The sequence below is a fragment of the Primulina tabacum genome, chromosome 12 (genome assembly GCF_025594145.1).
Source record: "Primulina tabacum isolate GXHZ01 chromosome 12, ASM2559414v2, whole genome shotgun sequence".
In the NCBI taxonomy this organism is placed as follows: domain Eukaryota; kingdom Viridiplantae; phylum Streptophyta; class Magnoliopsida; order Lamiales; family Gesneriaceae; genus Primulina; species Primulina tabacum.
In genome coordinates, this window is record NC_134561.1 from 1201727 (window position 1) to 1214310 (window position 12584).

Here is a 12584-nt window from a genome sequence, read left to right on the forward strand (position 1 = left end):
TTTCCTCCATTTAATTGCCAGTAGAAGATTAATTATATTTTGCAATATATAAATTGCAATTTTTTTTAACAAATATAAATTGTAAGTGTTGAAATAAGGTTTCAAAATTATTTTACCCAAGTAAATTTTTTATTGTTAAAAACTATTTTTAAATATTTATATTTAAATATAATAGGTAGAATTTTTTACACAAAAATTTATAAAAACAAAAATATGTAATATAGGTTGTAATTGTAAATAATAATTAAATGTTACTAATACATATAAAGTAGATAATATAAAAAATTAAGAATTAATGAATGAAACCATGAACTTAAAAAGAACGAAAAAGAAAAATGGAAAGCCTTCCGCTCAAACACGGCGGCGCCACCACTACTTCCGCCACCCTATAAGATTCTTCTCATCGAATTGGGTTCCCGCACAAAAAGAGGCCCATCATTTGTATATGCTATCGAGGCCCTCGTTTTAGCTTCTTTCTGCTCTCTTTAAGGTACACCTCCTTTGTTTGAGTTGGTAAAATTTTTATTTCCCTGTGTGGTTTAGCTTGTAGTTATTCAGTTTTTTGTTTTGATCCTGAGGGGCTTTGTTAATTTTTCTTTGATTTTTTTTTTCTGGGTAGGATTCTTTTTGTGGAAATACTGCTTTGACTTTTTCCATTTGCTAGATTGAATACCGATCTAAATGATTATGTTATGAAATTAATCAGACTTTCACTTATTTGTTGATTTGTTTTAGTGAGGGTGTTTATCCGGATTTCGGTTCTTAAGAAAGATTTGATCTTTTGTTGGTTTATAATTTTTTTATCTTTATCAGATGTATGATATGACATGGGATTTTGAAATGTTTTGATGTGAAATTTTGTCTAGCAATCTGCATTATTCCTTTACACAAAATAATCCAATCAGATCTATCATTAAGAGATGGGAATTAGAATGGGATTATTTGCTCGTGTTTGCTCGAGTGATGTGTCTTTAATATGAAGTTAAGCTGCCATCTGAAGTTTAGTCATTGGCTCATTGCACTATAGCATTGATTTTCTCCTTGGAACATGCAGGCATGGGAAGGGTTAGTGACACTACAGGCATACTTATTATCCCTTCTTATGGCAATGCAAAGTTTTAAGGGTTAAGGGTGGTTTTAGTGGGTCGAAAACTGAGTAAATGAGTTGCGTAGCTTCTCCAACTTCTCCCACACAAGATATGTTGGGTATGTTTGAGCTCAATGTCTTGCTTGACTGTTTATGTAATGCACTGATTGAAACATAATGTTTCAAATATTGTGTGGTTAAGATTTGAATTACATCATTGCCATTAGTATCACATTTGGTCCTGTGTGGCATGAATGATCCTATAAGTGGTGTTTAGAGTTAAAGTTATCTGCTCAATTTTCATTAGTTTAACGAGCAATTGTTGGGAGAGATTGTTATCAACAATTACTGCCATTGTTTTGTGTGGCTAGTCTTGTGAGACAGTGATAAAAGAGTAGGCAACTGGCGCTTGAGTTACTCGACAACATTAAAGATTTGAGTTACAATGTTGATATAACTGTAGAATACGATACAACAGCAGGTGTCTGATCTTCCAAGATATTAACTGCAGAATTGTATTTTGTGATTTATGTTCGTACAATTGCTTAGAAAGATTGAAGTGAATCAATTTTTTAGTTGCAGATCCAATGAAGCACATTGTAAAGATTTTGACATTGCTGGTAACCCTGTCAGCTCTTTGGGTTGGCCTGCTTCAGGCATCCATAATTCCAAGGAGCTACACTTGGTTGGTAAGCTTCTTACAATCTCTTTTGTATTATTTGATCATACATTATGTTTCATTCTTTTCATTTGCGCGTAACAGCTGCCTCTGTACTTCATTGTATCCCTTGGATGCTATGGCCTATTAATGGTTGGAGTTGGCCTGATGCAATTTCCAACTTGCCCACATGAGGCAATTCTGTTGCAGCAGGTACGTACCAAATTTCACAGGATCATACCATTATGGATCATGATTCTTGTTCTATGGTGGAAGATCTTTTGTTCGTTTAGTTTTTCAATAGTTGATGATGGTTTAGGAGCCACGAGGTTCGTGTAAGTGGTACAAAAATTGAAATTCTGAAAATATATGGTAGGCCAGGTCATATTTGCTTGATTTATTATGGAGTATGTAAAATACCTAGACGGCTAAACCTATAGAATAATTAAGAAAAATGCCGGTTGCCCCATGCCACCGAAGATGAAAAACGGCTTGTGAGTTTCAATTTCTTAACTTTTTTCTTGGGTACAAGCCGAAACTTTGGCCTGTTTTTGAGATTTCACAGTTTGTTTTGTCATGTAGGACATCATAGAAGCAAAGGAATTCTTGAAAGAGAATGGGGTCGACATCGGTTCCGACTAATCAAGAGCATGGAGATTGACAAATGAATAGTGTGATTGTGGTTTCCTGCTGACTTATATTTCCTTTCATCCAGAAGTCCTACTGATATAGTTTCTTCTAATTTCTTGATTGAGCCTGTTTCGACGTCCGCAACAGTGATTACAGGAGAACGTAGATGGGTTAGAAAAATTTGTGCCTCCAAAAAAGCTTGATAAGTACATTTTTTTAGATCATTCAAATTTGTTAGATGTCTCACACCGATTGAATTAAAATCGATTTTGTTTCTCACTCACATGAAATTCACGGGCATGAGCTCTCTTTCATATGGTTCCGGCTATGCTTCCGATGACTAGTTTTTTCGACCCCCTTCCGTATTAGATCACTTCGCAGTTAATGTATGGTGATAAAAATTCCAGTGGCAAATAATATTACATACAACATTTCCTTAATATACACGATCCTAGTTTCCAACTAGACAGCCTAAAGAAGCTTACAAATAAACAAGTAATCCAACGAAAAATATTCTAACAATAATAATTTATTAGTAAAATAAATAAAATAAGTAAATAAATTTCGATGTTTTTTCCCCAAAAAACAAAAATTAGAAGATGATTTCATGAGCTAATTTTGTGACACAAATCTTTTATTAGATCTGAACCATTAAAAAAATATTATTTTTTAATGTAAAAATTGTTCGTTGAGCCACACAGAGAGATCAAAAAGTGTAAATTTGAGAAAAAAAAAAACTAATTTCTATCTAATAATTTAACTTTTACGATTTGCACTGAATTTATAACACTAATTCTGATCCAATATAGTATAAAGTTCCTAATATTTTTCGACAAGATGATTAGTGCTATATATTTCACATTTTGAAAGACCAATTTTTTTTTGTTCTGATTACAAGTTAACCTTCAATAATTTGATCATGTATGAGGTATGAACAAGGTATGACAAATGATTACAAGAAATGCTAAGATTATTATTTTTATAAATGAAGATAATAATGTGTTGTGTCATTGTAATTAAGTATCTACTAAATCAAAAATTATTACATTGTCATATTCGGTTAATGAGATTTTACCTATGTGGGCACTACCCTCACTTCATTTCAACGGGTAAGATCTTGTCACACGTATAATTTCAAAAAAAAAAAAATTGGTCATATATATACATGAGCAAATCTTGACCATCCATCCTATCATGAGACAATACCCACATGGGTAGGATGAAATAAACCGTCATATTCCATGGTATACATACTTCAAATGTTTCTATTTAATTCAACATCGTCTCTACAACTTCCTAAACACGGGGATCATGACCCAACCATGGATTCGACTCTGCGTGGCACGTCAACGGCGAGATGCTCTCAAGATTCAAGCACTGATACAACATTCTGGACCTTGATCAGAACCCTTCAACTTCATCAACCGTGGATGATTCCTACTACAGATGGATACAATATTAGAATTAGTAAATAAGCTAAAGTGATTGTTTCCAAAGGCAACAATAAATTAATTTGTCCAAATTAGAAACAAAAACCAAATTCTGTCTACACCATAGTATATTCCCGAATATTTCCCTTGCCTTCATACTTCATGGAAATCAAGCTCTTCAGTATTGTGCTTGTTTCCGCCTTATAGCTTTTGGCGAAGTGCTTCTCAATCTCATCGAGATATTCCTTAGGTTTGGTCACACTGTCGAACACCGCACCCCTAAAAGCCTCAGGTATGCCGAGCTTAATGATCATAAGACTCAAGCGGTTTGAGCTTTCCCATTTCTCATATCTAGCCATCTATTAAGAGGAACTAGAATTTATAAGAGTGGTAGGTTGCTCTGTGCTGATCGCAAGGTCTAGATCCCCGCATCCAAGAATAATTAGAATGTTTTAATTCCAATCCTTAAAAAATTTAATCCATAAGGATCAACACCGAACTTACATTAGCAGATATAATAGCAACTTTTGCTGAAAAGAAAACATTATAATAAGATAAATAACAACTCATCTCGAATGAAATAAAAATAAATGGTGAATCTCATCTTAAGATGCCTAGTGCAACATCAATATCAAGTCTTTGGACAATAATATTATTTGCAAGTGCCTTGATAATATCCTAATACTTCAAATAAATAAAAAAACTTTATATCAGCTGTCACTTTAAAACTCAAATTTTCGTTTTCGAGTTCATCAGACGGCGCCAATTTCGATTTGATCGAAGTTATCGTGCAAATTTTCCCGAAATTTGATCAGTGTATGCCATTAATGAATACACATTGATCAATATAATTTTTGGAAAGGAAATTTTTTTTTTATCAACTCTTAATTTCCAAATCTTGGCATGGGATGGCCAAAAAAGTCGGATCCATGGAATATCTTATGTTTTCAAATAGCCTCACATTGAACCTTAATTTTCATAAGCCAACCATATTTTAAATTTTACGAGCGAAATACATGTTTTTTTTCTTATGAGTAAATAGTATTTTAGATTTTCATGCACAAAATTTTTATATTTGATATATAAGCTAACGGTATTTTAAATTTTCACGCGCGAAATATATATGTATTTGATAAGTCAACGGTATTTTAAATGTTTACGAGCGAAATTTGATAAGACAAAATGCTGTATCTAGTAGTTACTTGACATGTGATTTAATTTCAACTAGTTTCTATAAAACTCGATCGTAAATGCAGTGTATTTTTATATCTCAGGTCGAGTATTTTTGCTGGGGTGAAGTAGAAATGGCCGCTGAGTATTTGAACAGAGCCGCGCAATTAGACCATCATGGCGCGGCTTGCCTCTTTGGAATCGCGTCGATATTCCATGGAGAGGAGTATAAAAATGATGGGATACAGATGTTGAGTACAGTTAAGAAATCGAGTTGTTTTTACAGATTGGTGACGACTTATCGGAAACTTTTAATCCAGCTTCACAGTGACACCAAGATACAAAGCCTCGGCGTTTCGCATTGTTGTCCGATTTGTTGCGACAGAGGACTTCATGGTTATTGCGAAACTTGCTTCTGCGGTTACGAATCGTCGTATATTTTCAATGCCGACATCATAATTGACCAAAATTTCCGAATCTGCGATCACGAATTGTCGTATATGGATTATGAATTTCCGAATCTGATTGTTGCGGATCATTGGTGTCACGTCGGAAAATTGACTAAAATTGTCGACATTGAAAATCAAAATCGCAAAAAAACAAACAAACGCACGCAAATTGCTATTTTACCGAAAATGGCGTTTTTGTAAATAGCCATGGAAACTCGGATTACATTTGACTACACTTTCAGTGTTTCTGTAACAGATTGTATCCATCATATATGAGAGTATGTTTCCTTTCAGTTTTTGATTGATCTTAGTTGTTCCTGTATAGGACAGAACTATCCTATTCGATTTCTACTAAAATAGTTCGATTTAGACAATTATTAAAATTAGTAATTAAAGAATATTTTGAAATATAATTTATTAACTTTTTAGTTAATTTGATTGATAAACCTTTAACTATAAAATCTAAATGAATTAAAATAATAATAGTAATCAACTAAAAAACTAACAAAAATATACTTAATTCACTAAATATTATTATATAAATTGGATGATATAAACAAAATTAAACTTCGATTTTTATCTCAGTTGATATTTAATCCCAAAATTTGAACCATATAAACATGGATTTAACATTTGTATCCATAATAATAATAATAAAAATATTGGTCTTTGATTTGGTCTCCACAACAATCAGATTTTCTCTCAAAATATTGGTTATTTCTAATTTGTCCCTTCAACAAACCAGAAATATCATATATGATATCAACACAATAATATCATGACAATTAAGCTCTTAAGTCAATTCTTATTCTAAATCATCAATTTATGACTTATTTAATTGATGACATTTAAATATTTATAATTAACCCTAAAATTCCAACATACACAACATTGAAAAAAGGGTCATCCCTGCTTGTATTATATCAAATTAATTAATAATTATTTCTATTATTATCATATAACTATTATGATAAGTAACTACAATATTTATTTTCATTGAGCTTATAAATTATTTTAAATATGTTTTGTCAAACACCCTCTAAGTTGAAATTTGTGTAGCAACAAAACGTTTTATATAGAACAAAATCTAAACAAAACTTCTTTTTTAAATCAAACAACTCTTCTAAATTTAAAATAATTTCGTTGTTGGATGCAATAATTGTCCTTGCTTGGTAGAGCGATCGAACCGTGGTGCTTGAGCTGCCGTGCAGTTTAAAAGATTTGAACTGCACCATTACTGTAACGTTCTGAAAGTCTGAAGGTCCACGTCAACCACATACATGCAAGTTATTAAATTTTTTTGGTATTTTATTAAATTGTTTTAAGGTTTTAAAAGCATTTTTATTTCGTTAATTTGTGTTTAAATATTTTTATGCATTTTATGCATAATTCATGCATGGTAGAATTTAATTCATGAAATTTTAAAGGATCATTCGTTAAAGATTTTTAAGTTTCATTTCGCGCTCGAACGAGGAACGGAGACCGGAGAATTTTCAGGAAAAATTATTTTATTACATGATTAATTTTTATTAATTAATATAAGGTGTTTTAAAGGTATTTTTCAAGAAATGGAATTTTACTGGGTATTTTGACCCGCATGATTTTAAATTTTAATGGTGCGCAAATTTTATCGAATCGGATAGCTTTTCGAGGGTTCGGCTAATATTTTCAAAAACTTTTCAACACGAAATATTTTTCGGGAGTATGTTTGGAACTAATGAACCAACTTTTAAGATCGTTGGGCTTAAAACTCTTTTAATCTTTTAATTAAATCATTTAAGTCTCATTAGCTTTTTTTATTAATAATTAAAATAAATATTATACTTGCTACCCTACACCAATTATTCCACCCACCAGCCGTTTCCCCCTTGCACCAGCAGCATTTGACGTGAGTATAGCAGCACTTTGCTGAAAATCTCGGCCATCTCCATTTCCTCTCAAGCAAGCTCCTTCCCCGCTTCTCGGTCGTCTCCCCGACGCGCGTCTCCTCAAGATTTCGAGCTTCTTATCATCAAGGCACGCTTTGTACTTGTTCTTTTCTGCATCATACACGTTTATTATGTTGGTGATTATATTTGTGCATGAAAGACGAGATCTAGCCTTGTACATGAGAATTTTCTTGGTTTCCATGGGATTATGGTGTTTTCTTGTCCAACTCTCACGTTTTCCTGGTTGCTGTGCAAGGGGCTGCTGCTGTCGGTTGTTAAGGGCTGAAAAAGGGTGTCAAGGAATTTTCGTGGAGTTTAAAACATTGGGCAGATCGTGTAGGGTGAGAGACCAAGAGCAAGGTTTCAATAGGTTGGCTCGATCTTTGGGTTCTATCGTGCTGGGTGCAACCAGCTGAGCAGGGGCTTAGAGGAGACTTAGATCAGACCCTGATGGGTCTGATACGAGGCTTGGAAGGGCTCGGCTCTTGCTGGAACCATCCAAGGAACTGTGGATCGAAATGGTAGAAGTTTGGCTTCGGTTTGGACGTTTGGGGAGAATAGCGAGTTGTAGGGGGCTGCGGCTTGCATGGAGGTGCAGCCGTGGGTTCAGCAGGTCCAGTGGGAGCCTAGGGTGGTCTAGGTGTGGTTGGTTAGGGGCTGGGCCGTTGGGTGAAGGCTAGGAACGAAACTAAGGGAGGTACATGAACTAGAGTTTGAGTTGTGTATGTTCTGAAAATCCAGCAGCATACCAGCGAGATCTAAAGGTTGCTAATGGGTTCTAATTGAGTGGATTTAAGTCTGGTATGGTGTTGTTAAGTCATGTTTTAAGTTTGGTAAAATTTGGGGAAGTTTGGGTTCGATTCGGATTAAAACGGGAACCCCGGTCCAAGTTTTAAAACGAATCGATTAAGTTTTGAATTTTGCTCGAGTTTACGTCTAGGAATGATTATAAATATGTTTTGGGATGTTTTAAGGAGTTTGGTAAGTTTCGGATCAAAATAATGAGTTTTGGTTTTATCCGGGATTTAATCGCCGCACGAAACGTTAATTAAAGGATTAATTGAAACACCTAGATTTAAGATTAATAAAATTATGAGAAATTATATTTAAGCTCAAATAATTATTAGAAGTCTAAGTTTTTAAATTGGGAATTTTATGCTAAGGTTTTGTTTAATTCGGGATTAAAACGCATTAATATGTTATAGTTAAAGATTAATTTAAAAGTCATAGATTTACGCCAAATAAAAATATGGAAAAATTCATGTAGGCTTAAATAATTATTTGGGACATGTTAGAGTCAATGGAATTAAGAAAATGTCAAAGAATTGAAATTTTACGTCCAGGGGTAAAATGGTAATTTTTGGGTTCGAGTGGCAAAATGGTCATTTTGCACCCGGGATGAGATTTTGGTCAAGGCAGCGCCCTGAGCACAAATTTACTATATTTTAAATGTTTATGGATCATGATCACGATTTTAAGATTTTATGAAGATATACGTCGCATGCTTGGATTTAAGAAAAATTGCATTTATTCATGATTTTTATAAGTGATGAAAATGGTAATGTTTTGAATGATGGGAATTAGTTGTGGCTATCGAAGTATATGTAAATGTTTAAGACGTATATGTAAATGATGATGATGATGATGATGAGGCCTAGGCACAGTGGATGGGTAATCCTGTCACTGATGTCCGACAGTCGCCGGGTACCGCGGTTCTATGTATGATGGATCCATCGTAAATGATGTACGATAGTCACCTCTAATGAACTGAATTCACCAATGATAAATGATGAACGATAAAGGATGAATGATGAACGATAAATGATAAACGATGAATGATGATTAACGATGAGCTGTTTTGACACGTCATGATTTTACACGACACGTTTATGTTCATGTTTTAATGTTCATGAAAGGTATGTTGGCATATGATTTTACACAACACGTTTACGTTATGCTTTTAAGTTCATGAAAGATATGTTGAGTATGATATTTTTTACTGTTGTGTGCTATGTATATGTACTTGTTATTCCTGGTACAGGTGTGTTGAGTCTTTAGACTTACTAGGCGTGTGTGATGCAGGTGAGCTTAATGATGAGGGGGCTGAGGTGCGGAACTCTGAGTAGGCAGACCTGGTGCGGTGACACGACCCGAGGATCACATGTTTTCCGCATTACGAGTTATGAGATTGAGAGAAGATGAATATTTTCATACGTTAATAAATTTAAGATTTTAACTCGTTTATGTTTACATATGATTTTGGATAAGTTTGGTTAATTTTTAAACGACGCTATTTTTAGTATCAAATATTTAAGATCATTTTTAAATCTTATATTTTTCTATTGAGCGCATGCATGTGAAACTTTTAAATTTTATTTCGAAAATGCGAGCTTTTATAAAAATTTATTAAAAAAAATGTCCAGTAGAATTTTAAAAATGAGTGAGACGTTACAATTACCACCAGCTATAACTTTAGGTAAAGCGGTAAGCGCTCGATCCTACATTCGTTTTAATTGTTTAGTATTATTTGATCAAATTGAAAATAATAATAATACATACAACGCATGTGCTTCTTTTACTGGTATCTAAATGTGACGAGATTCACAAATGTAATATTTATGCAACAAAGTTCCATAGCTGATTGTTCATACGTAACATCAATTAATGTTCTTGTTAAGCACATCTAGTGTAGCATAGACTGAACCGAGCTACGGGTTACCCTCAGAACCCATCAACTATCTAATTTTGCTCTTCTAGGAAGAAAAGGACCTGATAAATATTAATTTTTTTATACAGTTTTCATTCATTTATATTATACTGATCATAATATTTGATTTTTGTCACGTAACCTGTGAAAGAGATACGTGAGTTCGACTTATGCTACACCTGATATGATTTTATGGAAAAACGTCATGTTGATCCTTACAATATTTTTATTTGAATTCAGAACATCAATTTCCTCGGATATATATAGTTTCTTCTATTTTCTGGATTGAGCCTGTTCCAACTTCTGCAACAGTGATTATAGGAAATTTTGTGCCTCTAAACAAGCTTGATAAGTAGAATTTTTAGATGATTCAAAATGAAATTTCTGGGCAAGATCTCTCTTTCATATGGTTCTGGCCACGATCCCGACCCGAGGACTAGTTTTTCAGACCCCTTCGATCGGTATTATATCACTTCACGATTAATGTATGTTGATCAAAGTTTCGGAAATAAAACATAAGGTATTTTGGCAGTTTACAAATAAACAACTTGGTAGATTCGAATAAGAATCGAAGTTGTATGCAGCTTTGATATAACACAGAATCGAAGTCAGTTTTGTAAGAAGTTGATTCAAGAAAACATCCCATTTGCATTATCTGCAAGTTATTGAATCCATCTGTTCCCTGCTTGAACCTGTTGTTTGGCAGAGGAAAGATTTCGCCGAACATCGTCGAAATGAACATAAAAGTTTCACATCCAACTTTATAGTGGAGATTATTCGATGATAAATTTTTAGATTTCATGTGGATTATAACAATAAGTCGATAACATAAAAGTTTTAGTTCTGTTACTGATTCTTTAATTGCAGTTATTACTTATTAATGGTATTTTCCATTAATGGTTTCAAGGAAATTACAAATACCAACCATTTTCAGTACTCAAATCTTTGAAACTGTGTAATGTGTAGTGAATCTTCATATCTAAGTGAAAATGGGAAGCATTGCAATCTTTATGTCTTCCATTCTTTTCCTTTCAGTTTCATGGAGAGCAACATCCCAAGTGGAAGAGAGGAGAGTCTTTCTCAAATGCTTGTCACTCCAATCAACAGGTCGTGGTGAGATTATGCAAAATATTTACACCCCCGAGTCTTCTAATAAATACATATCGCTCCTGGAATTGGCGTCGCAAAATCCAAGATGGTTCAATGAGACTAGAGAAAGACCTTTTCTAATCATGGCACCCCTCGAAGAAACTGATATTCAGGCTGCCATTCGCTGCAGCAAAAAGCTCGGTATCCAAATCAGGGTCAAGAGTGGTGGCCATGATTACGAGAGATATTTAAAAATATAACCTCTATTTGATTCTCACTTAGATGTATGACCTTATTTTTTTAATTAGGTGGTTGTTACTTTTTTACCCTTTTCAAATAAATCCAATAAAAGATATATGACTTTTTTTTAATTAAGTTATTGTTACTTCTTTGCCATTTTCACGTAAATGCAATAAGAAAATCATTTTGACATAAATCTAATAAGAAACGAATGCTTCTGTTTAAAATTTGAAAAAAATTACAAATGTCAGCAGATATTTTTTGAAAAGAAACGGACTAGAATCACAAATGATGTTTTGTTCTTTTGCTTACGATATACAGTATAAAACGTATAAGATAATTTTCATTTTCAAGTTTTGGAGTGATACTCGCATGGAAACTCAAGCTCGTTCGAGTCCCCGAACAGGTTACAGTTTTCTCCTTTCGTCGTAGACTGGATCTTGGAGATGTAAGTCTTCTCCACAAGTGGCAAAACACCGCACAAAAGCTCCCGAGAGATATCTTTATTCGAGTCCTCGTACAGAAAATAGGTAATGGTCGAGGGGACGCAAGTTTCGTCCAGGTGACTTATAACGGCATGTTTCTAGGGCCTGCTGATCAACTGGTAAAACTGTTGAGAGAACAGTTCCCTGAATTCGGCCTGGAGACCGAAGATTGTTTCCGGGCACCTGTTAAAGACAGTAGCTGCAGTAGTATGCCATGCATCAAGAAAGAATGTTACGAGGTATCCTGGATTCAATCTGCGGTGTTTTTCAGCGGAGGGAAAATCGACCAGCCTGCAGACACATTGCTCGGTAAATTCAAAAACACCCGGTTCTTCAACAAGGGGGCATCTGATTTCTTGAAGGCTCCGATTCCTGATAAGGGATGGAGGATGATACAAAAGATGTTCTTGTCCAAAGATGGTCCTATCATGATAATCGATCCTCTCGGAGGAGTAATGGACAAGATTGGAGAACATGTTTTCCCTTTTCCGCATAGAAAAGGAAACTTGTTCAACATACAATACCTGATAAATTGGTTTGGTGACAATAGTGCCCAAGTTGCTGAAAAGCATCTAGGCTTGGAAGAGATCTCTCTACAAAAAAATGGCTCCGTATGTGGCTAAGTCGCCAAGAACTGCGTGCTTCAATTACAAAGATCTCGACTTGGGCAAAATCGACGTGCACTGTAACTACACTGTGGGGAAAGTTTGG

The 12584-nt window shown here is 34.3% G+C and overlaps 2 protein-coding genes and 1 long non-coding RNA gene across 6 annotated transcripts; all 3 read left to right on the forward strand.

Annotated features, from left to right (window-relative positions):
• The first annotated feature begins 293 nt into the window (after positions 1-293).
• LOC142521382 (dolichol-phosphate mannose synthase subunit 3-like) lies at positions 294-2614 on the forward strand. 4 transcript variants are annotated; one of them, XM_075624583.1, is made up of 4 exons: positions 294-490; positions 1664-1776; positions 1851-1958; positions 2328-2614. In XM_075624583.1, the coding sequence occupies exons 2-4, from the start codon at positions 1675-1677 to the stop codon at positions 2385-2387; spliced, it is 270 nt and encodes an 89-aa protein (XP_075480698.1). In that variant the 5' UTR covers positions 294-490; positions 1664-1674; the 3' UTR covers positions 2388-2614. The 4 variants fall into 4 exon arrangements, with proteins under 4 accessions (XP_075480698.1, XP_075480697.1, XP_075480700.1 ...); XM_075624582.1 differs by having other exon boundaries at positions 1670-1776; XM_075624585.1 differs by lacking the exon at positions 294-490 and adding an exon at positions 1246-1568.
• Positions 2615-7157: 4543 nt separating this feature from the next.
• Positions 7158-9601, forward strand: LOC142521369 (uncharacterized). The gene is made up of 2 exons (XR_012814143.1): positions 7158-7440; positions 9435-9601. It is a non-coding gene; the product is annotated as an uncharacterized LOC142521369 (long non-coding RNA).
• A 1416-nt stretch (positions 9602-11017) lies between these two features.
• On the forward strand, positions 11018-12496 carry LOC142521281 (monolignol oxidoreductase AtBBE-like 13). Its single transcript, XM_075624508.1, has 2 exons — positions 11018-11172; positions 11743-12496. The coding sequence occupies exons 1-2, from the start codon at positions 11018-11020 to the stop codon at positions 12494-12496; spliced, it is 909 nt and encodes a 302-aa protein (XP_075480623.1).
• Positions 12497-12584: the final 88 nt, after the last annotated feature.

What these genes read in the sequence shown, in the direction of transcription:
- LOC142521382 (XM_075624583.1), top strand. Translation starts at nt 1,675, where the DNA reads ATGAAGCACATTGTAAAGATTTTGACATTGCTGGTAACCCTGTCAGCT. An exon ending in CAAGGAGCTACACTTGGTTG is followed by an intron (nt 1,777 to 1,850) that starts GTAAGCTTCTTA and finishes TGCGCGTAACAG; the next exon opens with CTGCCTCTGTACTTCATTGT. An exon ending in AGGCAATTCTGTTGCAGCAG is followed by an intron (nt 1,959 to 2,327) that starts GTACGTACCAAA and finishes TTTGTCATGTAG; the next exon opens with GACATCATAGAAGCAAAGGA.
- LOC142521281 (XM_075624508.1), top strand. Translation starts at nt 11,018, where the DNA reads ATGTGTAGTGAATCTTCATATCTAAGTGAAAATGGGAAGCATTGCAAT. An exon ending in ACTCCAATCAACAGGTCGTG is followed by an intron (nt 11,173 to 11,742) that starts GTGAGATTATGC and finishes TTCATTTTCAAG; the next exon opens with TTTTGGAGTGATACTCGCAT.